The sequence below is a fragment of the Drosophila subobscura genome, chromosome O, assembly GCF_008121235.1.
Source record: "Drosophila subobscura isolate 14011-0131.10 chromosome O, UCBerk_Dsub_1.0, whole genome shotgun sequence".
In the NCBI taxonomy this organism is placed as follows: Eukaryota; Metazoa; Arthropoda; class Insecta; order Diptera; family Drosophilidae; genus Drosophila; species Drosophila subobscura.
This window is the reverse complement of record NC_048533.1, coordinates 20,323,049-20,347,243: the sequence shown is the minus strand read 5'-3', so window position 1 is coordinate 20,347,243 and position 24,195 is coordinate 20,323,049. Positions and strand designations below refer to the sequence as shown.

The window sequence follows — 24,195 nt, the reverse complement described above, 5'->3', positions numbered from 1 at the left end:
TACTAGATCAAGCCGAAGTCGACTTCTGTTTCGCGCTAAAAGTTTTGAAAGTGTTTGTTTTCTATCTTTTTGGAACATCGTACGTTCGCGACCCGTGGAAATGTACATTTACAACAATGTAAATGTATACCTTATACAGAATTTATTATTTGTAGATAAGAAAGATGTTTATTAAATCCAATATTTGCAGCGCTTATACGAAGATGGACTGCAATGCAGTCTAACAGTAGTGTTCGTACCTGGTCACACTCGGCTGGTGACGATATATATGACACGCATCGATAAAGGGAAACGATGGTCTCAAAACAGATTGCTATCAACTCTTTTCCATCTCTAATCTCCGAAAAAAGCAGAATATTTTCATCCAAACAAACGTACAAAATACATAAAAAACCATAAACTAAATCAATCATCAATAAAATAGGGAGTATTCAGTTGCAATGCCGACTCTAGATGCGGAAGCCACCGACGAGCAGTTCGGAAATGATCAATCGAAGCCAATGTCCGGACCAATTATTGGCATAATTTATCCGCCGCCAGAAGTTAGAAGCATCCTTTACAAAACAATACAATAACCTTATTATACATTTATACAGGATTTAGCATACATATTTAAACGTTATTGCCAATATATTTTGTTTTCCACATACTCAGTAAGCAAAGTTTAAAAATTAGATATCGTTGACAAGACCGCAAGCTTTGTGGCACGCAATGGACCCGAGTTCGAGGCACGCATCCGGCAAAACGAGCTGGGCAACCCAAAGTTCAACTTTCTGAACGGTGGAGATCCCTATCATGCCTACTACAGGCACAAGGTGAACGAGTTTCGAGAGGGAAATGGTAAGCAAAGACACCAATCAATTGCAATCTCTTATGTTATATGAAAACTATTTCAGATGCCGGCATAACAGCCGTCAAGCAACTTGCGGTCACGAGTGCTGCCCAGCAGCGACAGCAGGAACTTTTGAAGCAAGTGGTGGAGCAGCAATTTGTCCCCAAGGAACCGCCACAAGAGTTTGAGTTTATTGCTGACCCCCCTTCGATTTCGGCATTGGACTTGTGAGTGACTTTTGAGCAAGAATCTCTGGCCCTCTACTTAATAACTGAATCCTTTTCAGAGACATTGTGAAGCTTACTGCTCAGTTTGTTGCCCGCAACGGGCGGCAGTTTCTTACCAATCTGATGAGTCGGGAGCAGCGAAACTTTCAGTTTGATTTTCTGAGACCTCAGCACTCGCTCTTTCAGTACTTCACCAAGTTATTGGAGCAGTATACGAAAGTGCTCATACCGCCCAAGGATTTGCTCGGAAAGCTTCGCACAGAGAGCGCCCCGGGGCGTGGCAGCATGAACCAGGTACTGGAGCAAGTGAAGTACCGCGCCAACTGGCAACGCCACCAGGAGGCGCAGCGTCGTCGGGAAGAGGAAAAAATTGAGAGAGAACGTGTGGCGTACGCCCAGATTGACTGGCACGATTTTGTGGTTGTAGAGACCGTGGATTATCAACCATTCGAGTCTGGCAACTTCCCTCCGCCTACAAATCCAGACGAGGTCGGTGCCAGAGTCCTTATGGAGGAGCGCCTCATGGAGGAGGAGGGAGATATTGAAATGCAGATCGAGTCCGACGAAGAAGACGACTCACAGGTTGCTAGCCATTTGGAGAGTGGCCTCAAGCTGTCGCAAATGGAAAACAGAGTCGGCATCCAAATGAAGAACGTTTCATCGTTTGGCCAGGCAGTTGGCGCCAAACGGGACAACACTCAGGTGCAGGACATGGACGAAGCATCGAGTGACGAGGACACGCCTGCGGCCAAGCTGCAGCCCGCTGTGGCCCCAATGCAGCCGCCGTCCCACGACAAGGTTTTGGTCAAGAAGTACGACCCTAAGGCCACGCAACCCAAGGCAGCGCCCATGCCCACGGACGAGTACCTTATTTCTCCAATTACTGGCGAAAAGATCCCGGCATCCAAGGTGTCGGAGCACATGCGCATTGGTCTACTGGATCCGCGATGGGTGGAACAGCGGGACAAGCACACTGTCGAGAAAATCAACCAGGACAATGTCTTTGCGGCTGGTACGGCCATCGAGGCAAGCCTCAAGCAGTTGGCAGAACGGCGTACCGATATTTTCGGTGTTGGCGACGAGGAAACGGTCATTGGCAAAAAACTGGGCGAAGAGGAGACCAAAAAGGATGATCGCGTCACCTGGGATGGCCACACGTCCAGTGTTGAGGCGGCCACTAGAGCGGCTCGGGCCAACATCACTCTGGAGGACCAAATCCATCAAATTCACAAGGTCAAGGGTCTGCTGCCAGACGAGGAAAAGGAGAAAATTGGCCCCAAGCCTGTGGGAAACAAAGCAACACTATCGGCCCCGCCGCAGCCGTCTTCCAAGCCCCAGCACAGCCATGGCCAGAGCCAGCATCATCAAGGAGGTGGCCACCACGCACACCACAACCTGCACCATCACCATCCGCCGCAGCAGCACCAATCTGCGCCGCAGCACCAGACACACCAGCATCCATCCCATCATCACCAGCAGCCCCAGGCACAGGCCAATCCGGTCATGATGATGCAATTGCGACCCCTCATGATGCGTATGTATTAAATTAAATCAATGCCAAACTTCCTCGACAAAACGTGTTCCTCTTGCAGAAACTCCTTTTGGGCCTGGCACTGGAGGGTATATGAACATGCAGCCCACTGGTGGACCCGCGCAAATCTCACCGGCGCCGCCAGTCGATCTAATGTCCGTGGAGGATGAGCCGCCCACAAAGAAATTGCGATCGGAGGACAATCTAATCCCGGAAGCAGAATTCATTGCCGCGCACAAGGTCAGCTAGCGTCGGATTTATTTATTTGTATTCTTCATTTTCAGTGCACGATAAACGAGATAACAATTCCTTTTGCATTACCTTTCCACTCCCTTGCAGAGCCCCGTTACCATCCAGGTTCTTGTGCCGAACTCAGATAAGTCAGAGTGGAAGCTAAACGGACAGATGATCGCTGTTACACTGGCACTCACTGACCCCATTGCTAACCTCAAGGCGAAGCTGCAAGACGAAACGGGCATGCCGCCGGCCAAGCAGAAAATCTTCTACGAGGTAAGCTTTGAGCCTTTGTATTTTGGTTAGACAGAATTAAACACATTCGCTTTGTCTTTCAGGGAATGTTCTTCAAAGACAGCAACTCGATGGCGTTCTATAATCTCCTGAACGGGACGACGGTGCACTTGCAGGTGAAGGAGCGTGGCGGTCGCAAGAAGTAAGCCTTCAGAGTCGGAGAAAGAATCGGCCGAGCTTGTCTCACAGCCCAGCATAGTCTTGTGCAGAGAGTTTCTGCACTCCATATGTAGAAATTGATTCGTTATGGTAGTTTCGCATACATTTTTAATAAATTCTCGATCACAGAATTTTGTTAATTGCACTTTAGTCCTACTTATTAGTGTCAGGTGGAATATAAAAGTAAAGAGTAAGTCGGGAATGCGTTGGAGTACAAAATGTGGCCTTGGGTTTCGTCCATAGTTCCGTTCGATCACAGGATTCCGCTTTGCAGAATTCCCGCCATGTCACGGTATCGGTCCAGCATTGGTGCGTAAATTGCTTCGCTGTCCTTGTGTGGCTCGCAGACAAGCTGCAGATTGTTGGACGTCAGGCTCAGGATATAGTCGCGATAGCTGAGGGGCACCATTTCATCGCACTCATGCAGATACAGCGCATACGATGCTCTGTAAGCGGCCCCCATTAGGGCAGCCTCGCTCTCAGTCTGAAAAAAGGCAATTTTCATATTGTCGAAACATGGCAAAGGGCAATGGAAAAGTGATAATACCTGAATATGGACGGGGGCGTTGAACACGTCAGCGATAACTTGCAGAATGGACTTGTTTATGGACGCTCCGCCAGTGGCAAGGACTTTTGTGTTTGTTCCAAACTGGAAGCCCATGTCTTCGGCCACAGCTCGATGATGCAGCATTTGGCCCTCGATTAAGGCGCGAATTTCGATTTGAGGTGACCTAAATCTGTAAAGTCAGAACGCATTGGTAGGTAAAATCTATCCAGCAACTTAATCTTTATATGCAATGGCTTACTTAATAACTCCCTTGGAAGCGTCGGGGGAATTGGGCAAACAATCCTTGTTCCATCGCAATGTGCCCTTCGCCTTGGGAATAATTTCCATGTCGTTGAAATGCACGGCCATATTGCCAAAGTTTCCACGCGGTGTCGATTCAAGCAGCTCGTTGAACTTCCCCCAATTCCCTCCAGCTTCCACGTTGTTCATAGCCTCGCGGACCAAAGAGCCATTTCTAAAACTACAAACAATTTACATATGTAGGTGTGTAGTTGTTCTTCCTTAATTGCCGGCTTACCATAACAGTCCCATGAACTCATCGGTCTGCGTTGGATGACACAACACATGGCCCTCCTCCCAGATGGGCGGCTTTTCAAAACTCATCATTAGGGTGTCGCTAGTGCCAAGGGATACACTTAGCCAGTCATTGTCCACCAGCATGCCTGCCAAGGCCGACGGATTATCGCCGGTGCAAGCGACGACTTTGCATGACTCCGGAAAGCAGAAGCGCTTTGCAAAATATTCTGAAACGTCGCCAAGGACCGTATTGGCACTAACCGCCTGGCCAAGACGCTCGTCCAGGTCAGGGGCACAGGCATTCAGGCAGGCCTTAGACCAGGATTTTTCGCGGATGTCCAGTAGGTTCATGCCGGAGCCATCGCTGAAATCGATCGGTGCCACATTGCCCAAAAAGAGGGAGGCCAAAAAGCTGCTGACCAGTGAGATTCGTTGGGCATCCTCGTAGGCATGCGTGCGCTGCTGGTAGATCTTGCGTATCTGGGGCCCTGTAAAACGTTCGTAGCACTTGGAGCCGGTCAGCTGAACCATCTGGGTGTGCCCCCCAATGGCCGTCTCCATCTCCAGGCACTGCTTGGTGGTGGACGCATCCATCCAAATGGGAGTGCGGTTGACCACAAATGCCGAGTCATCAATTTGTGCGTGGAGAAACTTTTCAGGATCAAGGTTCTGCAATGCCGAAATGCCGTGCTTTGACCAGTACAAGGAGCCATGCTGCTGTCCCGACCCACTGATGGCTGCAACTGTGCTCAAATCCGCCTCCTGCATCACCAAACGGTCCAACACAATGTCCATGGCCTTCACCCACATCACTGGCTGCACAAAGAATCTGACGAATAGGTCATTGTATAGGTCATATTTAGGAGTCTAGGCCTGGACGTACTCATGTTTGTTGGGTCCGGGGCTGGCTCCACCAGATGTTCGAAACTCCGGCAAGTCGCTGTCGAACTTCACCTCGGCCGAGGCAACAACTTTCAGGCTGGAGTTGAGCAGAATAGCTTTCAGCTGAAAAGAGTCATAGGACACACCTTAAAACTAACGATCAAGCACATCAACGTATGTCTGTAGGTTTTAAGGGCAAATAAGTGTCAAAGATTGCGTCACTTTATATGACTTTCCAGTTCTTTAGGTGGTAAACTGGAGGCGCAGGGCATAAAATACATACGCCTATAGCTAAATTAATGCGGCTGACAGATAAGCAATAGGGAACGGCTAGGGGTGATTGATAAGAAGTAGCCGATACGTTATGAGATTCGTGTGCCCCTCTATGTTGTCTGACCTCTCTCAATAACACGCGCTTGGTTGAAGCTGCATGCGTAAGCAGACAAAATAGAAGCTGTCGAGCAACACGCCTCTGCAGCGCAAAAATTCAACGTAGGCAGTGGCTGCTGCCGTTTTACCTTCTGAGTGCTCAAGTCGAAGCCCAAAAATGTGCGCCCTAATTGCGGAGGGCCCATAGTGTTTGCTTCCCGTACGTCTCGGTTTCGTTTATCGCCTTGTAATGGACGGCTCCTTCACATCCAACATTCAGACAAACTTGCCGCTTTGTAGACACACTGCTTTTTTTTTACAAACTAGAAATTTTGAATGTGATGCTTTATAAACAACTAAGGATGATTGTTACGCGATAGGTACACATATCGATGCTTCAATTATATATCGATGGTTAGTGACCACAGTATGACCAGAGGCGTGTCGAGACTTGTATTTTATATATTTGGTATTGGCTCAGACCACTTACCAAACAGTATATAGATAATATATAGAGATATATTTTATTTAAAACTTATTTCTTACAAAAACTCAATAAAAGAATGCTTTTAAAAGCAACCAACATTTTAGAAAATCTGATGCGAGTGAAAATAACTAATAAAATCGCAACGGACACTTCTCGAAGGGGAAGTCACTTATGGATAGTATATTAGCACATAAAGAACAACAACAAAGAATGGCCATGGTGATGTTTACTAATAAGGTGGTGTAATCACTACATATGCTCTCTTTCGAGGACCATCCCAAGGCGAATTTACTCTCAAGGTGGCATAGCCAAAAGCGATTTTGAAAAGTCTGTGGTCTGCTCTCTTTTGTGGCGTTCGCTTGTCTCTCGAGTTGTGCGCCGTATGAGTTTTTTAATCTCTTCTTCATAAAACAAGGAAAAGTATGTGCTTACTATTATTGTAAATCGGCATTAAGTTAGCAAAATGTGTGTGTAGGAGTCCCGAGAATAAGTGGTTCCTTCCGTTGCTCATATGTATGTATATATAAGCGTGCTTTTGTGAAAGACCGTGTTAGCTGTTCAGTGTATACAATATGCATATGTATGTATGTACATATGTTGGAAAAATGCATGTAAACAAACGCTGCAACGAACTAGCCTCTGTACGATATGATCTACATATGGACGTAGTGCATGGAACGAGTCTGCGTAGTCTGCATATAAAATTCACATAGCATAGAGCATAGATGGATCAACGAAAATTGAGATCGTCAATTGTCAACAATTAAGTTCGTCCCTCATAAGCGACACCACATCTTAGAGAGACCGTCTTTGCAAACTTGAAAATACCACGATACATAATTATTTTTCATTAATCCATGGAAAGGGTAATCATGTTTTGGATATAAACCTTCTTCCTTTTTAGATACAAGCATGTCGAAGAAATATTGCATGATATGCCGTGCGAAATCTTCGGAAGGGAGTATTTTAGCACCTAGAGACGAAAAAAGAAGGGAGCTGTGGTCAAGTATCACAGGCGTTGAATTTACGCGTACGAGTACAATTTGTGGGAAACATTTCAAGGACTCGGACTTTAATTTCAAAAAGTGTGGAAATTCAAAAACACGGAGAAGACTGAAGCCAACTGCTGTACCGCAGAAGCCAGAACCTGCGCAACCTAAGTTCACAGAACACATGTCATCAGCTTGTGGTGATAATGTTTTTGATTTCAGCTCGCAAACCGAGTATGTTTACATGTCAGTTATTATATTTTATGGCTAATAATATGATACATTTTCAGACAAGAAATTGTTAATTCTGGGCTTGCCTTAGAAAATATGCGCTTACAAAAGAAAATTACTGACCTGCAACGCGAAAATGCTAAGCTCCTTGAAGAACTCGGAAAAACGCAGATGCTTACTGATTCCCTTAACACCATTTTCACAAAATCGCAGGTCAGAAAACTAGAGAACGGCGGAAAAAGAGTCCAGTGGAATCACGATGACATATCAAATGCAGTTTGTCTCCATGCTGCTGGTCCCAGGGCGTATCGCCATTTGATTAATAAAGGGTTTCCACTTCCCTCCTTATCGACTTTGGACAAGTGGTTGAGCTCAGTGGACATACAGCCGGGAATGTTAGATTTTGTCATCTCCTTGATGGAAAATGCCGTGGACGTTTACGAGGAGGACAAAATATGTATAATCTATTTTGACGAGATGAAAGTAAGGTCGAAAAACGAGAACGAACACTCTCTGGAAGCAGAGCAAGAACCACGGGACTACGTTCAAGTTGCAATGGCACAAGGATTGCGCAAGTCTTGGAATTATCCGCTGTATTTCGACTTTGACAAGCCAATGACTGTATCCACATTGCATATGCTCATTGAAAAGCTCTATATGGTAGGATATCATGTCGTGGGAGTCGTTAGCTATATGAAGCCCAGGAATTATCAATTATGGACAAATCTTCAGGTCTCGCCTGGTAAGAATCTTAAAATAAAAAGTTTACCTCTTGGATTCATTTTTAATTTCTCATTTAAATAGAGAAAACATGGTTTGAGCACCCAGCCGACTCTGCTAAAAAAGTGTATGTGTTTGCAGACGTACCCCATCTTGTGCAGTTGATAAGAAACCTCTTCCTTGATTCAGGGCTTGTTGACACGCCCTCGTCAGGCAGACAGAGAGTCAAACTGGCAACTGAGCTGTTTTCAAATACATCAGCCAGTGCAATAAAGCACAGCCAATCATTGGGCTTAAATGGACACAAGGCATCTGAAAAGGCAGACTTCATTCAATTGGTAAACGACTGGTTTGACGTTTTTAATGTAAAGCAGTCAACATCCTTAACTATTCCGACAAAACAACCCTTTGGTATGAATCTAGAGGCTCAACGACAGGTTTTAAGTAAGATGTCCCAAGCTGTGTCGCAAGTAATAGTACCAGATGGTAAGACGAGTTTGCCCTTTCAAAAAGGTGTTCTTATTAGTAATAGCTCGCTAGATGAATTGTTAAAGTACGTTGCGGATAGGTACAATATGAAATACCTTATCACTAGCAGAATATCGAAGGATCAGCTGGAGCAATTCTTTGATGCAATGCGAGTAAAAGGTGGTCCGCATGTCGACCCATCACCACTTGAATTTAAGTCCCGGATACGCAAATACCTTATAGGTAAAAACTTTATTGATAGTAGTGATTAAATACAGGTTTTTCAACAAGAATAAAAATAATTTTTTGATGTATCAGATTATCATGGTTTATGTTGAAATCGATCTACTTGTTTATTGGTTTATTTTATTCTGTGGTGCGGTTATAAGTGATTTTTTGAACAGCAAAAATAGTACGGTTTATAAATGAAAAGTATATTTCAGTATATTTCTAAGGGTCAGTCGGTATATTTTATAGATACGTCCGCGGTAACACTGCTGTCAATTGACATAAATTAAAGTTGAATTAAATACTTTTATCTTTTGATTAAAAATGACACTGAACTACGAAGAAATGAGCTGGTCAGGTAAAGTTGCTGCTGTTCTATTTAGTAATAGGGTGTTATCCGACTGCAATTGAATTAAGCATGTGTCCTTTTCTATGTAAATGTGTACGCACATTGTATGTACATATGTCTGGATAAAAGAAAATTTATACAAGAATTCTTAAATTAAATTGGCTAGAAAAGAAAATTCAAAACATATAATATATCTTTTTAGACGTGCGAGACCAGTTTAGAAAGTGGCGCGAGGAGACCGGACGCCATAGCGAGGAGGTTGTCCAGCTTTGGGTGGCGGTACTCGAGGACAAAGTGCATAAAACTGGCAATGAGCGACATCTGATTCTGGAGCAGGTGATAATAGCGGCACTGGATACGGCCCGATTCGACATTGCCACTAAGTGCACCAAGCAGCTGAGCCTGGAGTTTCCCGGAAGTCTGCGCGTCATGAAGTTCAAAGCTATGCGTTACGAAGCACTTGAACAATATGACGAGGCCGACGAAGTGTTGGATGCCATAATAGCCAAAGATGAGACAAATGCTGCGCCCCGGAAAAGGAAGATTGCTATTCTTAAGGCGCGTGGTCGTCGAGTGGAAGCAATCAAGGAACTAAATGATTATCTAAAAAAGTACGACTTTCTGTAGAGTGCATTGAAAACGAATTCTAGCTAATTTATTGTATGAGCAGGTTCATGTCCGATCAGGAAGCATGGCATGAGCTGTGCAGCATGTACTTGGCCGAGGGCGAGTACGGAAAGGCATCGTTTTGCATGGAGGAAGTTTTGCTGCACAACCCCCATAGCCATTTAATACATCAAAGACTCGCAGAGATACGTTACACCATGGTGAGCTTTTACCATAATTTGAAATCCAATTTCCAGTTAAATAAGTTGTTTTTCTTGCAGGGTGGCGTTGAAAATGTTGAAGCAGCTCGTACGTACTATTCACAGGCTCTTAAGTTGAATCCTCACAATTTGCGTGCCCTCTATGGCCTTTATTTGAGCTGCAACTTTTTGGCCAACTCTAAAGCAGTAAGTTCCAAGCGCAAAGAGTCGCAAAAGCTGGCACAGTGGGCCCTGGAACAAGTTTCGTCCCATACCGCCAAGCAGTCTTCGATCAAAAACAATGAGATATTAATTCTCTCCTTGGAGGCAGCATTAGGAAACTTGGAAATAAAGTCAAATTGACCCAAAGATGCACTTATTGGTGGATTGATGTGTGCAACATATGTCTAAAAACAATTCCAAATATTCTGCAAAATAAGTTTCCAATATCTGATTCTGTTAATTACACATTAAAATACTATACGAATCACTCTTTAAATTGACTGCGTTAAGGTAGTTCGGCCAATAAATTGTGCATAAAGATCAGAAAATTGTTATTGCAACTTCGCTTGTTTCATTGCACTTCTCCCGTAGTCCCTACCTTAATCCTATGTTTGAAGAGACGAAGGGGTCAGCAGGTTACTTCGAGAGTCAGTAAGCGGTTTGTGGGAGAGCAGAGCGGATTGGTGTGCTCTCTTCGAGTATTCACTTGCCTTACAAGTTTGGGAGAACAAACGTTATCTAGTATGAACATTAAATTTTGCACGAATATTAATGGTGCCTGAGAAGCTTATTTCTGTGCGTTTAATACAAAAAAGTCACAATCAAAACAGCTGCAGATTAGATATTGACCAACGTGGTCTTTGAGTTATAATGTTACAATGAATAAAATTAGCACAACATATTTGTAATAATCCAAGTCACTAATGAAGAACACTTACTGATGTCGTTCAATTTACATACATAGGTGAATGAGTGCAGCACTGATAGTTCCACGGATGCCTAAATATGACATGCATTTGTTCTCTTCCCGAACCTTGTTTTAATGTTACGTCAGTTTGTGGAGGATCCGTTTCCAAACATCTGATCGCCTCGAGCTCCACCAGGACAGAGCGACTTCGGCGATGGTTTGAGTCGAAAGAGATTTTTGAAAGCTAGTGTCGGTGTGGAAATTTTCCCACTGCCCGAGAGACTCGTTGAGTCTTGGCATTGCCCTTGGGATGTGGAGAGAGCATGGCTTCCGTTCCCGCTGTTCTGGGAAACCGGCACACCGTCAAGATATTTAAGATTGGGTAATACTTGAAGAATATAGTCGCGTGCGACAGCCATTTCGGCACCCTGACTGCCGAAGACTGTGCTGATGCCAGGGTTGCCCATGCACGACAGCTGTTCCAGCGCCGGGCAGTGACGTTCGATGCGGTGTATCCAGTCGGTTATGTTCGAGACATCGCAGTTGTTGATCCTAACGGACAAAAGTGTCAATGTGGCTATCTAAATCAATGCAGACAACGATGACTTACCACAATATATTAAGGCTTGGGAGATACGGTAGTGTGTTTAAGTCCAAATTCACATTTCTGTCTAAAATCAGTGTGTCCAGGTCCTCGAAGAAGGAGAGAAATTTCAAATCGCGAAAGTCATTATGACTAAGATCTAGGCACTTGGTCTGTGCTGCAAATTTGTCTGCAAGTCGCCTTGGGATGCTTCTTAGATTTTCGTAGGCCAACGAAATGCGGCCATTGTCCTCGAGTATACAGTCTGTGAAGGAAACGTCTTCGCTGGCGCAGCTGCTATTCGACACGTTTCCGCTGAAGGAGTACGGGTTCGGGGAAATCATCTTACGTTCGTTGTAGTCGTAGCTGTGGGGCAGGCTCAAGCTTTCCAGCGACTGAATATCGGCACAGTTCCTGAGCACCTCGGTCAAGCAACTCTGTGAGTGGCTAAGTCAGGGTACAAGACCAAGATATAGAAATCATTTGCTTGCCGCTCAGGCGCTTCCTTACCTACCTGTCTTCAGAGTTAGAACGTTCAGATGTCGATGCTCGAGACATAACTTTATTTAGTACTTACAACAGGGAAGAAGTGTACAGTACTATTAAAAACATACGTGTACTTATTTACATGTGTATGTTCTGATTAGGATGTTTTTCTTTGCTTCGGATTCGGGGTCCGGAGCTCATAATGTAATGTAGTGCAATGCGTCTTCCGCTAGCTCTCTGGTGGGTTTTATTTTGGTCCACTGATGGGTGCAAACGAAGGGAAAATGATAATTCATTCTCGCGCCGCACAGATAATCTCAGTCTTTCCGCTCAGAGTGCAAACAAAATATAATAAGTATGTATAATATACATGTACATACTTGTACGTAATTGTGCATACATGAGTATGTCAAAATGTACATTTGTAGGCAAAGAGAACGCTCATCACTGGAAGTACAATCAACACACACGAGTGTATTTGTATGTATTTACATATGTATGTACCATACATATATGGAGAACAACAAAATAGAGCCCAGAGAACATTGTTTTCTCTTTGTTGATGCTTCTACCCCGCACAAGCACCAACGGCTGGGTATGATAAGTTCATTGTTCTTACGTGTGTACATATTTACATAAATACGTATGCACATATATGTATATTCACATATTTATGTCAGCTTTTGCTATTTTTCCCTATTACTTTTATTTGCTGAAAACAAAGGAAACTAAACGTCTGTAAGCAACTTCAGCTGCAAATCGTCCACCCCTCGTCCACTCCACTAATTGCAAGTATGAAGAGAGTAAGGTAGTCAATGCTTACAAACATACTGATTGACTTGTCCAAATTGTAACACCCTCTGATATAATGTATGTATTTATTTTTTGTGGGGTATATGTACATGGATAGTTAATCTGATAAAAACCCAGAAAACACCAATTAGGTAAAAAATGTTAAATGTTCTACTCTTTTGACCGATCGTTCCTAAGGCTGCCAAAAGATTGAGCCTTTATCTACTCGGCAGTTATTGCTGACCATAATGATAATAATTAATAATACCTCTTCCGTATGGTCGCTGATGGTTCTGCAATTCGAATGTTCAGTATTCTTAATATTTATACAGCCGTGTGGTTAAATGAAAGGAGAATTGAAATCAAAACATTCTCATCTTGGAGCATATTCCATTCAAAGATGAGAGAAACAAATGGGTTAGCTGTAGTTGTAGTTTCCGCCGCACCGCCCCGCTTTGGTTAATACGAGCAGTAGCGAAAAGCACAGCGCGGTGGTGTGAGGCGAGGGCGAGCCCCCAGCGACTCTCGGGCCAGCGGCACCCGTTGCTACTGTTGGTGCTGCGGCGGAATGTAGACGGAGCGGTATCGGCAGTCTGGTTTCATACATGGACTTCAATAGTTCGGCGCGGGCACCGGCAAGAGCTTGCAAGATCGACAGCGACGTTCGCTGTACCCCGGTGGCAGTGTTTTTGTCTATTTTGTGTGACTAATCCGCAATCGGCAATCGGTGCTTGGCCTCGCCGATGAGCTTTCGAATCAACCAAGGCGGTAATTACAAAAACACGTCCAGATTTGCTTAGAGTGCAGCTGAGCACCGACTTTTAAAAATCAAACTGGCAGAAATAACAGTTTTATTTTTTGTCATTGATTAGCATAGCAAAGGCATAGACTCACCTCCCTCGTATTCGACGGTTGCCAGTGGTTGCATTTCTCTACCCTTGAACAATCGATTAGCAGGGGCATGGACAGGAACATTCATTGACACTGGAACGGATTGATTAATTGACAACATACGATGTACGATCTACGCACATACACACATATGAGATAATATACATAAATACTTTATGAGTGTGTGTGTGTATGTATGTTGTACATCAATTAACCGAATGAGGTCTTTCCGCTCTTATCTTTCGGTGGCGCGTGTGGTGTGTACCTCCAGTGAATTTTAGTGCCAAGTGTAGTGTATAGTAGTTGAACTTGTGGCAACCCAAGCATTCGACCTTTGTTTCTGTGTTTTAAGCACAGTGGACATTGGCTTGCGCGAGAATATGTGCATCTGTATGTACATTGTACATGCACTTTGATTCTGATGTGACTAATGCAACTATAACTGAAAAAGGTGGTCAGAGTCCACGGTCTCTCAGCCTGCCTTAACAAAAAACCCATAACACAGCGTGAAGAAAAAGATTTTTGGCTTAAAATGCGCCCAAGGATTATTACGAGCTGAATTCATTTGTTCAATCTGCGAAGCTGTTCTGTTAGCTACATCAAGTGAATACTGTACCAGTGCCAAAAGCTTCCAATCAGCTGAGTGGTCTGCTCTATGTAGGAGTGAGTTCATTGATTAATGGAGCTGACGTTGTCGTTTCTTTCTTTGCGAATCTTATCAGAGAGCAGTAGCAGCAAAAATGAAAAAGCCCATTATAGGCGCTCGGGAACTCATTTGTGTATGTTTCTTATATGGCTGTATGTTATTGGAAAACAATCGAATGTTTTTTTAAAGGAAATTGCATTGTACAAAAGCTCGATGGCTGGAGCAAAGTCCAGAAGAGGGTTGTTGATGTATTTATTCTGTGCTGTTGAGTAAATAATAACTAAAGTGGCTTATCTTTGTTTTTGTTCCAGCGCCGATTGCTTTTAAATTTATTGTTTTGCTAGTTGTCATTCGCGAATGAACCAAGCATTCAATTGCAGCGTCAGTCGTCTTTGTATGCTTTCGTTATGTTGGCATTCAAAATTCAAGGGCAAGCCCATCGTTGGCATGCAAATTTTGCACTATGACCTTCCGGTGTTATTTGGAAGTTCGAGCACGTGGTGAATCAGCAAACGAGTCAACATTCCACTTTGTGGAATCCCATCGCTCTAGCAGAAAGGGCATTTTATTTATTGTGCGGATATGGCTCTGAATTTCAGAGTCTAAAATTAACCAGGCTTGTACTATTTATAAATAGACTGGAACCTAAATCACGTTTGGTTTGGGTTTTTGATGAAAGATTTGGAAGTATTTTGCTTATGCTTATTTTCTGCTGTCAGACACGTTGTACATATAAGTTATACCCTTGTATAGTTGGTGTCAAAAGTCAGGTGGTGTCTTCCCACCCACTTATTTGAGTTAACGAAAAAGTTGGAATTTCCACCAACTCAAAGTCTAAGAGGGCTCAACGCATGTACTCGTATCTTTGCTCCTTCGCACTGCTTCAATCGGCAGCAACTCGTTCATTGGAGACAACTGAACGGTGAAGGACAGGGTCAGTCATTGATATATTAAGTCACATTTCAATACTGTTTCATACTGTCACCGCTGGTGCTGGTTGGGTAAAGCTTTCAGTTATTGACAGTGTGTGGAAAATTCTAATGAGATGGACGAACAGCGTGAGTTGTTATTTGTCATGGCTATCAACTGACTGGTACTGAGTCAGTACTACTAACTGAGGTTATCGGACAGCACAAATCTCTAAATACTTTTCATGATATCGTTGAAAGTTAGATATGTACATACATATGTATGTACCTCAGTATACCACTTTATATTTGTGCCACGCTTTACACTCTACTTTTGTACCATTTCAGACTCTAATCAATATCAGCAAGTGAAAGAGGAATAATGACTGGATCAGGTAAATATCTAACTCTGAACGTGAGTGTAAAAATCACAGTCTTTGCAAGAAATGCTTGCTTCAATAAAATAATTTCAAATGCGGGCATATGAAGATACATAACTAACAAAAAAACAGAGGTGTACCATTAAGGAAAATTAGATTTGGCTACAGATTGGGGTTTCTTTTATTATTTTGTATGCCATTATTAATTTACTTATTGGATATTCTTTGTACATCTGTACATAAATATCTACATACGTACATATATGTATGAATTTTCACTCGCGGTTCATAATAATACACAGTAATACAGTCTTACTTCCATCGAAAATCCCCCTCGAACTCGGATGACTGTATTATATAGCTAATATAAAAAACCTAAATGTGTTGATAAAAAGCCAACATTTTCAACTATTTTCAGTCCACGATCCGAAATGGAGCCTGGAGAGACGGGAGTCGTCGGGTCATTTGGTTTGGCGCAAGGAGTCCCCAGAATCTAAGGTTCGATTTCGGTTTGATGTCGAGGTCCTGGAGTTTGAAAAGCATCCGCATGAAGAGTTTGAGGAAAAGGAAGATCACTTCTCAATCTCAAACCTGTCGACGACAATTGCCTTGTGTGCCACCTGTGTTGCCGTTGTGGCCGCAACAGTGTTTTTGCCCTGGTATCTAATGGAGAGAGTTGGCTCGACATGACGGCTCTGTCGGTAAAGAGCTATAACTACATTTATGTACAATATGTACACTCATCCGATCCGTGACGGTATTAAATAGACTTTTGTGTATATACAACGTAGATTTTTAATTAGTTTAAAATGTAAATAGTACGCACCGTACAGTGTAAATATGACATTATATGCGAAAAGAGCGTTTTTGATAATGATGTGACTTATGTACATCAATTATGAAATGAGGTTTAAGTTCTCATATGTTTATTTGAGTGCAGATGATGCCAGATCACATGCTGTTGCAGGAGATCACAAGCAATAATGTAATAAATAAAAAAAACACTTACTTGCCTTCAAGAGTAGCCTTTCAATTTGGTGTCTTAGCACGAGGTCATTTCATCAGCGAGGAACTCGTAGTTTTTCAGCCACAACTGAACACTCTCCTCCAGCACAATGCTAAGGATCCCTTTATTTCGAGGCACTACTTGGAATTGGCAGCATCAACCAATTAGACCTTGGGAATAGTTCATCCCTCGGCTACGGGCCATTTTGGGGAAAATCACAATCATCCCCCGCAACGGTAACATCCTTTTTACAACGCTCCTGGGTAGGGTAGGGTTGATGGCGTAATACCATCTCTGCGGATTGATTAATTTTCTTGGGGTTTATGGCAGCGCTAAAAGCCCTTTTACATCCAATACAATTTCACGCTATAAATTCATTGGGTAACGTGTGTAAAATGGCGGAGCGGCAAGAAAAAAATGATATTAACGACCAACCCGGTCTTACAATAAACCAGCTGCTTCTTTTGCAAACTAATTGGAATCTGCACATTCCTTCAACCACTAAGAGTCAGCCAAATCCGATTATATCGGAACAAAATCAAAGCCAACTTTAATGCTTAAACAGACAAAAATTGTTGAAATATCCCATTTATTTTTGTATTCAAAGTGCATCTCTCATCTCTTACCTAACAATTTGAATGATTTCACTTATAATTGCTACAAAGATTGATTTGTAAGTAACAAACAATTTTTGTAAGGCAAATAAATTATTTTACTTTACTGTTTTTGTGGTCCCCAACTCAATTGTAAAGTTTGCTATCTTTCTGGACGTGGGCAATGAACTTTGTCTCCATGTAAGCGCTGTGTAGCTTTATTCTGCCGAGAGCAGCACAGATGCAGAACAGGTGTTCTAGCGTTTATGCCTGTTGGCCATATTTAAAAAGAAATTATCCGGTAACTTAACGTTCAGGCACGTGCGAACGTTTATACTTAATGGAAACGCCCATCGCAAACATTATGCCTGAGGGTAAAGTAGAACTATCACCGTTCAACAATGTTACTCAAAGAGAGAAAAATATCCAAATACGCTCGTGATCTCTAATATTTCAAGTTTTAGGGTAATTTTGCGGAGTCGGAAACGAACTTATGAATATGAATGCACACAACACACATAGAGTGGCCTTCTACTCTCTGTCTTGGCCTGCGTCAGAAGCCGAATTGGCTTATCTGAGTGGGATAGCAGTGAGCGAATTTGGATCTTGATAAGACTTTGAGGCGGATGAGAGTGACGACGAGCTCGACGGGCGAAAGCGATAAAATGCTGGCACCATGATAAGATTCCCCTAACGTTGCTGCATATGAATGTTCCTTCTTGAGCTGGTGCTGATACTCGCATCGTGGTCTCCTTGTTTCGGTTTTGGTTTCTTGTTTGCACTATTTCTTTATATCTATACGATCGTGTTGATCACCATGTACCTGTGAGCGTGAGTTAGTTTACTGTTTGCGCCGGCCGAGTGAGGCCGCCTGCGGAGCAAGATTGCCGTACGTCCCAAATACATACGTAGAAAGAGAGCTCGGTAGAGATCAACATTGCGATCTCGTTTGAGATTCAGACGCTGTGCGATTGATCAGAGGGTAAGCCCGACCTAGTCTGTCGTCTGATCTCCACTGGAGCTGACGCTACACCTCCTCCTCCGTGCTCGAAGTGGAGTCATTTTGGTTAAGTTACGTTACAAACATACAAACATATGTTCATACATTAGCCAACAACCAAGGCGAACACTTGCAGTTGTTGATTAGAGCCAGTCTCTGGGGGCGCAGAATATAAGAAGCCGAAAACAGAAAACAAACAAAGCCCAAAAGTGACACAGAGTCCGCGCGAGCAGCAAATAACCTGTTCCGAAATTGTCTAAAAGTAAGTCACCCAAGGTCGATCTCTCGGTCTTTGAAGAGTTTTCGAAAATGTTTGACGTTTAATCCAATTTGTTGTGTTTTTGGTTGTTCCATTTCAGTTAAGTTCGCTTCGAAATGTCCACAGTGCCGGAGACAACTTTCGCTGACCTGAGTTTGGCAGATAAGGCAAGTATTGCATAAAAGTTATCCCACGAGTTCTAGTGCTATCATAGTGAACAATATACATAGGAGAGCGGAGGCTGAATTACTCATCCTAACGACTAACGATTAAAAAGTAAACAGCACGTGACGGACGACTCGAAATGTAAACAAAATCCGAAAAGTAGCAGCAAGAAATGAGTGGAACTTCGAGCACACCGAAGCGGTTCGTACTCTGCGCCCACAAATTAAACTAATAACTATTCAAATTTCGTCGTTCACGATGACTTATTTCAATAATGCTTTAGAAAATGTATAAAATATCCTACCCAGGCAGTGCGCATTGAAACTTTACATATGCGAAAAATAGAGCAGGTTTATTCCATACGGTCAAAGAATAGAAACTGATAATAGATAGGAATACAAAAGATACACATTTGCAGCCACTTAATGGCATCTGTTTACACACACCTTGGAAAGTAATCGATTGAGGTCCGATGTAGACGATCGTTTTCGCATCTCTCCGGGTCAATTGGCGTGACGAATTATCGCTGGCATGCTAAACGATGCCAATTAGTGCCAGGCTTCGCATATGTTCCCTCTTGGATTTCCTTAGAATTCATGCCTAGATTTCGCTGGATCGACCTGTACATATCTTCTACGTTTCCAAATTCTTGTATTCGTTTATGATATTTATTTGCACCTGTCTTTACAGACTGCGGTTAAGAAGTCGAGCATTATAGCTCGTCGTTTTTCCGATGTGTCCACCTGCTCGTTTAGCTCCAGTGAGTTGCTTCCATCATTGCCCACTGTCAACTCCTAAATGGTCTCTTGTTACACTTTCCACCAGCTTGCTACACGGGGAGTTCAGATGAGGATGAAGTCTCACCCAAGGACAACAGGCAGCACAACTCCAGCGGCAGCACCGATTTTTGTATAAAGAACATTAGCAAGAGTGCGTTTGGACGCAGAGAGATCGATATTGCGGAGTCGGAAATGCCTGGAATAATGAGCCTACGGAAGCGGGCTTCCGAGGAGAAGCCCTTGAAGAATGCCAATATAGTCGGCTGCACACACGTGAATGCGCAGTCTGCTGTGCTCATTGAGACTCTGGTCCACCTGGGTGCCTCGGTCCGCTGGGCGGCCTGCAATATTTACTCGACACAGAACGCGGTGGCTGCGGCGTTAGCTGAGGCAGGCGTGCCGATCTTCGCCTGGCGCGGCGAGACCGAGGAGGACTTCTGGTGGTGCCTGGACAGGTGTATCCACAAGGAGGGCTGGCAGCCGAATATGATCCTGGATGATGGCGGGGATGCCACGCACTTGATGCTCAAGAAGTATCCGGATTATTTCAAGTCGATTAAGGGCATTGTGGAGGAGAGCGTGACGGGCGTCCATCGTCTGTACATGCTGTCAAAGGCCGGAAAACTGACCGTCCCGGCAATCAACGTCAACGACTCCGTGACGAAGAACAAGTTTGACACCTTCTACACTTGCCGCGATTCCATTCTCGACAGCCTAAAGCGCACCACGGACATAATGTTTGGAGGCAAGCAGGTCGTTATCTGCGGCTACGGGGATGTTGGCAAGGGCTGTGCCCAGTCACTGAAAGGCCAAGGATGCATTGTCTATGTCACCGAGGTTGATCCGATATGCGCTCTTCAGGCGGCTATGGACGGGTTCAGGGTGATGCGCCTCAGCGAAGTCATTCGGGACGTGGATGTGGTCATCACGGCCACGGGCAACAAGAACGTCATAACCCGGGATCACATGAATCGGATGAAGAACGGATGCATTCTCTGCAACATGGGTCATTCCAGTTCCGAGATCGATGTGGTAGGTCCGATCAACATTTTCCATCGAGCATTCAAACATATTTTCTGTGTGTTTTCAGAGCAGCTTGCACACGCCTGAACTGATTTGGGAACGAGTGCGCTCGCAAGTGGACCACATCATTTGGCCAGACAAAAGGATGATTATCCTGCTGGCCGAGGGTCGACTTGTTAACCTCTCCTGCTCAACCATTTCGTCGTTTGTTGTGTCCGTGGCTTCCTCCACCCAGGCTCTTGCCCTCATAGAACTGTACTCTTCGCCTGGAAGGTACAAGTCGGACGTTTACTTGCTGCCAAAGAAAATGGGTATGTTGGCGTACATACAGACACCCATTTCTGAACTAAATTCTCAATTTTCACCAGATGAGTACGTAGCCAGCCTGCACCTGCCCACTTTTGAGGCACACCTGACGGAGCTGACGGATGAGCAAGCCAAGTTCATGGGCTTAAACAAGGCCGGACCTTTCAAAGCCAACTACTACAGGTATTCACATTCTATTATGGCATCGACCCCAAAGCCTATGAATTAAATATCATTTTTATTTACAGATATTGATCACTTTACTCGCCTAGTTATTCATTATAGTTATTATTCTTCAGTATTTTGATGTTATTAAAGAACGAAGAGGCAAAGATTTTGGCCAATTTGTTGTCTTTTTCTTAACCACATCCATACAAATATTATCTCGCATTCTCAACATATTCACCAGAAACAACATCGACCGACATGTAAAAGAAATATTACTTACAGGGCATACTCCAAACACAGAAACAGCAGAGGCTGCCTAATCAACTAGGAAAAGAGAAAAACTCTCGTAACCGGCATCGCCAGATTTATCTTAGTAGGGTGCTCTCCTTAGGTATGGCTTTGAGTTAATTTGGAATTTGAGTTTCAAATTTAACGACTGCTCAACGGCTTGGTACTGCCATTCACAACGGTGTCCTAATAAGTACACTTTTGTACGTTTTTTTCTCAAATTGTACCGAAATATACAAACAGCCATTGTACCCTCAGCAATATACCAAAAAATATACTAATGAATATAAAACCTTAGCCAAGCTCAGAACCTACATCCAAGTATCATGCCAACTAGCTTTTGTCAGAATGGATGACATCAAAGAACTTTGGAAGTTAGTATGGCATGAACTTCATCAAGGTATTTGATATCTATGTTATAAAGTTCAGAAAACAGCACCAGATCTTTCCGAAAACCAGAGCGCTGGATATCTGGAGAATGGGACCATTTGAGTAGGAGATTTTGGAATTATAAACATATTCATTAGCTGTGATTAGGTCGTAAACTTTGTCTTATTTCAAACCAGGGACAGCCAATGATGACTTCGAAAGGAAGACAACTTTGAAGAGGCAGGGCGTGGCAGTCGTGTTTACACAAATGTAGGTACAACTGAAGTTTTCCTCGGGTAGCAGGTCAGAGGCCACTCACCTCAAAAGATTTGGCGGAAGCCCTAATGGGTCAAGCTTTTGTGCAAGAAGAGAGTGGTTTACAGAGTTGAATGCTCTACTGAGATCAGTGCTGTAGCTGTATTTCTACAAATTTATTTATTTTTAATAACTTATTCTTCATGCAGAAAGAGACAGAACAAATTGTGTTGTTTTTCTATCATTGCTCAGCTGACCCCCTCTCTCTTTGAAATTATTTGATTTATTTGCCTTAAGTGTCAAATATAGTATAAAATTCATTTCGTTCCGACTCTAAGCAAATCCAGCACGATGGAGGCTATGGAAGAATATCTCTGTGAGATGAAAGAATTAGTTAATCACGCACATGCTGCTTCCATGTCCAGTGAAGGGTGCTCGGAATGGAACACTACTCTGAACGATTCTCCCTCTGTGCTCTGTTTGGGCAAACTTATCGTATTGATCAGACTCATGGCCGACCGATTTCAGGAAAAGTTTGGTCGCCACAGCAACCAGATGGTCGACATTTCCAGAACTTTAACAAAATGTAGGTGGTCACCAGAATGTTAACAATCTTTTTGACAACTTTACTCTGCAGGTAGAGGACGAATTAAGAGACTTTATCTGACACTTCCTTGGGGTCAGTTGAAAATGCAATTGAAGAAAGTTGTGGAACCAAGTTTTGTACTTGCACTTAGTGCCATATTTTCGGAGCTGGAGGGCGTCATTAAAGAGCAGTTAGCCCATACGAAAGCTGAAACACACTCAGACAGCACGGATAAAAAGCGGGACTTTCACAAATTGCATTTAGATAAAGCTAAACTCTGGAAACCGAGTCCACCAAAAGAGCTTGGCAGGGAAAGGGAATTGGAACAGATTGACCATAAGCTAATGCTGCTGAAGGAACATACATTGACCCGAAAAGCGATTCTGTTTCAGCATGCGGCCGAAATGAAGTTTCAAAAGCAGCAGGACCTCCTCTTGGAGCTAAGCAGTGATCTGTCAGAGGAAAAACTAAAATTGCAAGCAGCACTCAAAGAGAACTCTAGACTGGTGGAAAAGCAACAAAGGAGCGGCCAATCATCCTGTGAAAAGAAGAAGGCGCCACTAAAGGCAATTTGTAATGTATCTCCAAAGAGCTGTACGGCAACCGAATCGCGTTCATCGCTTATAAACAAGCCAAGTGTAGAGGAGAATTACCCAGGAACAACGTTTGGCCAACGCCGGCAAAAACTGCTTCGCTGGTGTCAGGAGAAAACTAAGCCGTATGGCCTACCCATGTATGAGTTCTCCACATCCTGGCAGAGCGGCCACGCACTCTGTGCGATAATTCATTCCTGCCGCCCAGAGCTGATTGACAACAAATACCTCAAATGTATGAACCGGCAGGAGACGCTGGAGTACGGGGTAATGGTCGCTAGATCTCTGGGAGTTCGGAGCCACATTGATTTCGTGTCTTTGTGTCTGCAGAAAATACCCCAAAATATGAAGGTTTTCCAATTCTTGACGGAGCTGTACAACTGCCTGGAGCACAACAGTTAAAAGTGAAATAATTTTATTGTAAATAATAGTAGCTGGAGACATACATTTTAAAATATGCAATTTAATGAATTTTATCGTTAGGTTGGTCCAAATTGTTAGCTAATTACGAGCAACAGCGAGGCAAGATTCATAAATAAATATATTTTTAAGGATCGGGTTCCGAATGAATGAAGGAGTTCTCCCAGTAGCTCATGATGGCGTAGATTACCATTTGGTCGGCCCGTGGCCCCATCAAAGGATTCAGCTGCATTAGGAAAGTGACCAGCCAGACGAGATAGCAGCAGGCAGCTGTCAGTACAACGCAGCATCGGATGACTCCTTTGTCCTCGTATCGCATGGCCACCAGCCAACCGCCCACGGCAAAGAGCAGCCAGAAAGCGGTGAAGACCGCTAGCACAATATATTTATCCATTCCGAAGATTTTCCCCAGATATGCTTCCCAGTTTCTGACAAGTTTCTCTATCGCCCCGACGACAGGAGCTGGCTGCCTACTCTCTGCTCAGGCCCAGGCTTATCCTCTGAGCTTGCTTGGTGCAATCCCAATTCGGGTGGTGCCTGCACTCATAAACTTTTATGATTGCGAGCGTTTCGGTATTTTATGGCGGCATCCAGCGGATGCGATGCTGCATGCGCAGTGGAGCGCAAAGGTAGTAAAAGAAAACTGTATACATTTTCCGAGTGCTGGCATCAATGGAGCAACCCATAAAACTGCTGCACGCATCCTGACTAAGCGCAAAATCCGTTTTAGGAGAGCTGATGGCTCTCCAGCCATGTGGCTGCTGGGCTGATGGGGTGGCTGTTCTGCGCCTCCTCCCCTATCCGAGCCCGAGCCCGAGCCCGAGCCTGAGCCCTGATGATGCCATAAGTGCTCAGGCGCGACTCATAAAATGGCGGCAATGGCAATGCAATGTGGCAAG

General features: G+C 43.8%; 8 protein-coding genes across 13 annotated transcripts; 5 read left to right on the top strand and 3 right to left on the bottom strand.

Moving 5' to 3' along the window:
- Positions 1–337: 337 nt before the first annotated feature.
- LOC117899127 (splicing factor 3A subunit 1) lies at positions 338–3,408 on the top strand. The gene is made up of 7 exons (XM_034808919.1): positions 338–549; positions 676–840; positions 897–1,059; positions 1,119–2,593; positions 2,652–2,830; positions 2,930–3,100; positions 3,163–3,408. Exons 1-7 carry the CDS (start codon positions 441–443, stop codon positions 3,262–3,264), a joined length of 2,364 nt encoding a protein of 787 aa, XP_034664810.1. The 5' UTR covers positions 338–440; the 3' UTR covers positions 3,265–3,408.
- Positions 3,363–5,951, bottom strand: LOC117899128 (xylulose kinase). Its single transcript, XM_034808920.1, has 6 exons — positions 5,762–5,951; positions 5,245–5,366; positions 4,363–5,190; positions 4,084–4,305; positions 3,825–4,014; positions 3,363–3,761 (listed from the first exon to the last, which is right to left on the bottom strand). The coding sequence occupies exons 1-6, from the start codon at positions 5,816–5,818 to the stop codon at positions 3,531–3,533; spliced, it is 1,650 nt and encodes a 549-aa protein (XP_034664811.1). The 5' UTR covers positions 5,819–5,951; the 3' UTR covers positions 3,363–3,530.
- LOC117899132 (cytospin-A) lies at positions 5,937–23,310 on the top strand. The gene is made up of 2 exons (XM_034808930.1): positions 5,937–5,950; positions 22,594–23,310. Coding segments are annotated over exons 1-2 (687 nt in total). The 5' UTR covers positions 5,937–5,948; the 3' UTR covers positions 23,279–23,310.
- LOC117899130 (ER membrane protein complex subunit 2-like) lies at positions 8,953–10,302 on the top strand. Its single transcript, XM_034808926.1, has 4 exons — positions 8,953–9,093; positions 9,287–9,695; positions 9,755–9,911; positions 9,972–10,302. Exons 1-4 carry the CDS (start codon positions 9,060–9,062, stop codon positions 10,251–10,253), a joined length of 882 nt encoding a protein of 293 aa, XP_034664817.1. The 5' UTR covers positions 8,953–9,059; the 3' UTR covers positions 10,254–10,302.
- Positions 10,731–12,201, bottom strand: LOC117899131 (leucine-rich melanocyte differentiation-associated protein). Of its 2 annotated transcripts, none has more exons than XM_034808927.1 (3): positions 11,898–12,201; positions 11,411–11,830; positions 10,731–11,352 (listed from the first exon to the last, which is right to left on the bottom strand). In XM_034808927.1, exons 1-3 carry the CDS (start codon positions 11,939–11,941, stop codon positions 10,944–10,946), a joined length of 873 nt encoding a protein of 290 aa, XP_034664818.1. In that variant the 5' UTR covers positions 11,942–12,201; the 3' UTR covers positions 10,731–10,943. The 2 variants fall into 2 exon arrangements, with proteins under 2 accessions (XP_034664818.1, XP_034664819.1); XM_034808928.1 differs by having other exon boundaries at positions 11,411–11,901; positions 11,961–12,199.
- LOC117899133 lies at positions 13,240–16,502 on the top strand. 2 transcript variants are annotated; one of them, XM_034808931.1, is made up of 3 exons: positions 13,240–13,429; positions 15,455–15,501; positions 15,905–16,502. In XM_034808931.1, the coding sequence occupies exons 2-3, from the start codon at positions 15,489–15,491 to the stop codon at positions 16,174–16,176; spliced, it is 285 nt and encodes a 94-aa protein (XP_034664822.1). In that variant the 5' UTR covers positions 13,240–13,429; positions 15,455–15,488; the 3' UTR covers positions 16,177–16,502. The 2 variants fall into 2 exon arrangements, with proteins under 2 accessions (XP_034664822.1, XP_034664823.1); XM_034808932.1 differs by lacking the exon at positions 13,240–13,429 and adding an exon at positions 15,369–15,387.
- Positions 17,926–20,956, top strand: LOC117899129 (adenosylhomocysteinase-like 2). Of its 4 annotated transcripts, none has more exons than XM_034808923.1 (8): positions 17,927–18,067; positions 18,196–18,347; positions 18,445–18,511; positions 19,200–19,269; positions 19,335–20,320; positions 20,379–20,622; positions 20,680–20,800; positions 20,866–20,956. In XM_034808923.1, exons 3-8 carry the CDS (start codon positions 18,461–18,463, stop codon positions 20,870–20,872), a joined length of 1,479 nt encoding a protein of 492 aa, XP_034664814.1. In that variant the 5' UTR covers positions 17,927–18,067; positions 18,196–18,347; positions 18,445–18,460; the 3' UTR covers positions 20,873–20,956. The 4 variants fall into 4 exon arrangements, with proteins under 4 accessions (XP_034664816.1, XP_034664814.1, XP_034664815.1 ...); XM_034808924.1 differs by having other exon boundaries at positions 17,929–18,151; positions 18,222–18,347; XM_034808925.1 differs by having other exon boundaries at positions 17,926–18,347; positions 19,335–20,007; positions 20,381–20,622.
- A 93-nt stretch (positions 23,311–23,403) lies between the features above and the next one.
- LOC117899134 (V-type proton ATPase subunit e 2) lies at positions 23,404–23,766 on the bottom strand. The gene has a single exon (XM_034808933.1). It carries the CDS (start codon positions 23,688–23,690, stop codon positions 23,424–23,426), a length of 267 nt encoding a protein of 88 aa, XP_034664824.1. The 5' UTR covers positions 23,691–23,766; the 3' UTR covers positions 23,404–23,423.
- Positions 23,767–24,195: the final 429 nt, after the last annotated feature.

Coding starts and splice junctions, on each gene's coding strand:
- LOC117899127 (XM_034808919.1), top strand. CDS start 441: ATGCCGACTCTAGATGCGGAAGCCACCGACGAGCAGTTCGGAAATGAT. Junction 1,060..1,118: donor TCGATTTCGGCATTGGACTT/GTGAGTGACTTT, acceptor AATCCTTTTCAG/AGACATTGTGAAGCTTACTG. Junction 3,101..3,162: donor AGCAGAAAATCTTCTACGAG/GTAAGCTTTGAG, acceptor TTTGTCTTTCAG/GGAATGTTCTTCAAAGACAG.
- LOC117899128 (XM_034808920.1), bottom strand. CDS start 5,818: ATGGGCCCTCCGCAATTAGGGCGCACATTTTTGGGCTTCGACTTGAGC. Junction 5,367..5,761: donor TCGACTTGAGCACTCAGAAG/GTAAAACGGCAG, acceptor GACTCTTTTCAG/CTGAAAGCTATTCTGCTCAA. Junction 4,015..4,083: donor GCTTCCAAGGGAGTTATTAA/GTAAGCCATTGC, acceptor CTGACTTTACAG/ATTTAGGTCACCTCAAATCG.
- LOC117899130 (XM_034808926.1), top strand. CDS start 9,060: ATGACACTGAACTACGAAGAAATGAGCTGGTCAG. Junction 9,696..9,754: donor CTAAATGATTATCTAAAAAA/GTACGACTTTCT, acceptor TTGTATGAGCAG/GTTCATGTCCGATCAGGAAG. Junction 9,912..9,971: donor CAGAGATACGTTACACCATG/GTGAGCTTTTAC, acceptor TTTTTCTTGCAG/GGTGGCGTTGAAAATGTTGA.
- LOC117899131 (XM_034808927.1), bottom strand. CDS start 11,941: ATGTCTCGAGCATCGACATCTGAACGTTCTAACTCTGAAGACAG. Junction 11,831..11,897: donor CGTTCTAACTCTGAAGACAG/GTAGGTAAGGAA, acceptor ACCCTGACTTAG/CCACTCACAGAGTTGCTTGA. Junction 11,353..11,410: donor CCAAGCCTTAATATATTGTG/GTAAGTCATCGT, acceptor TTTGTCCGTTAG/GATCAACAACTGCGATGTCT.
- LOC117899129 (XM_034808923.1), top strand. CDS start 18,461: ATGTCCACAGTGCCGGAGACAACTTTCGCTGACCTGAGTTTGGCAGAT. Junction 18,512..19,199: donor ACCTGAGTTTGGCAGATAAG/GCAAGTATTGCA, acceptor CTGTCTTTACAG/ACTGCGGTTAAGAAGTCGAG. Junction 20,321..20,378: donor CCAGTTCCGAGATCGATGTG/GTAGGTCCGATC, acceptor GTGTGTTTTCAG/AGCAGCTTGCACACGCCTGA.
- LOC117899134 (XM_034808933.1), bottom strand. CDS start 23,690: ATGGATAAATATATTGTGCTAGCGGTCTTCACCGCTTTCTGGCTGCTC.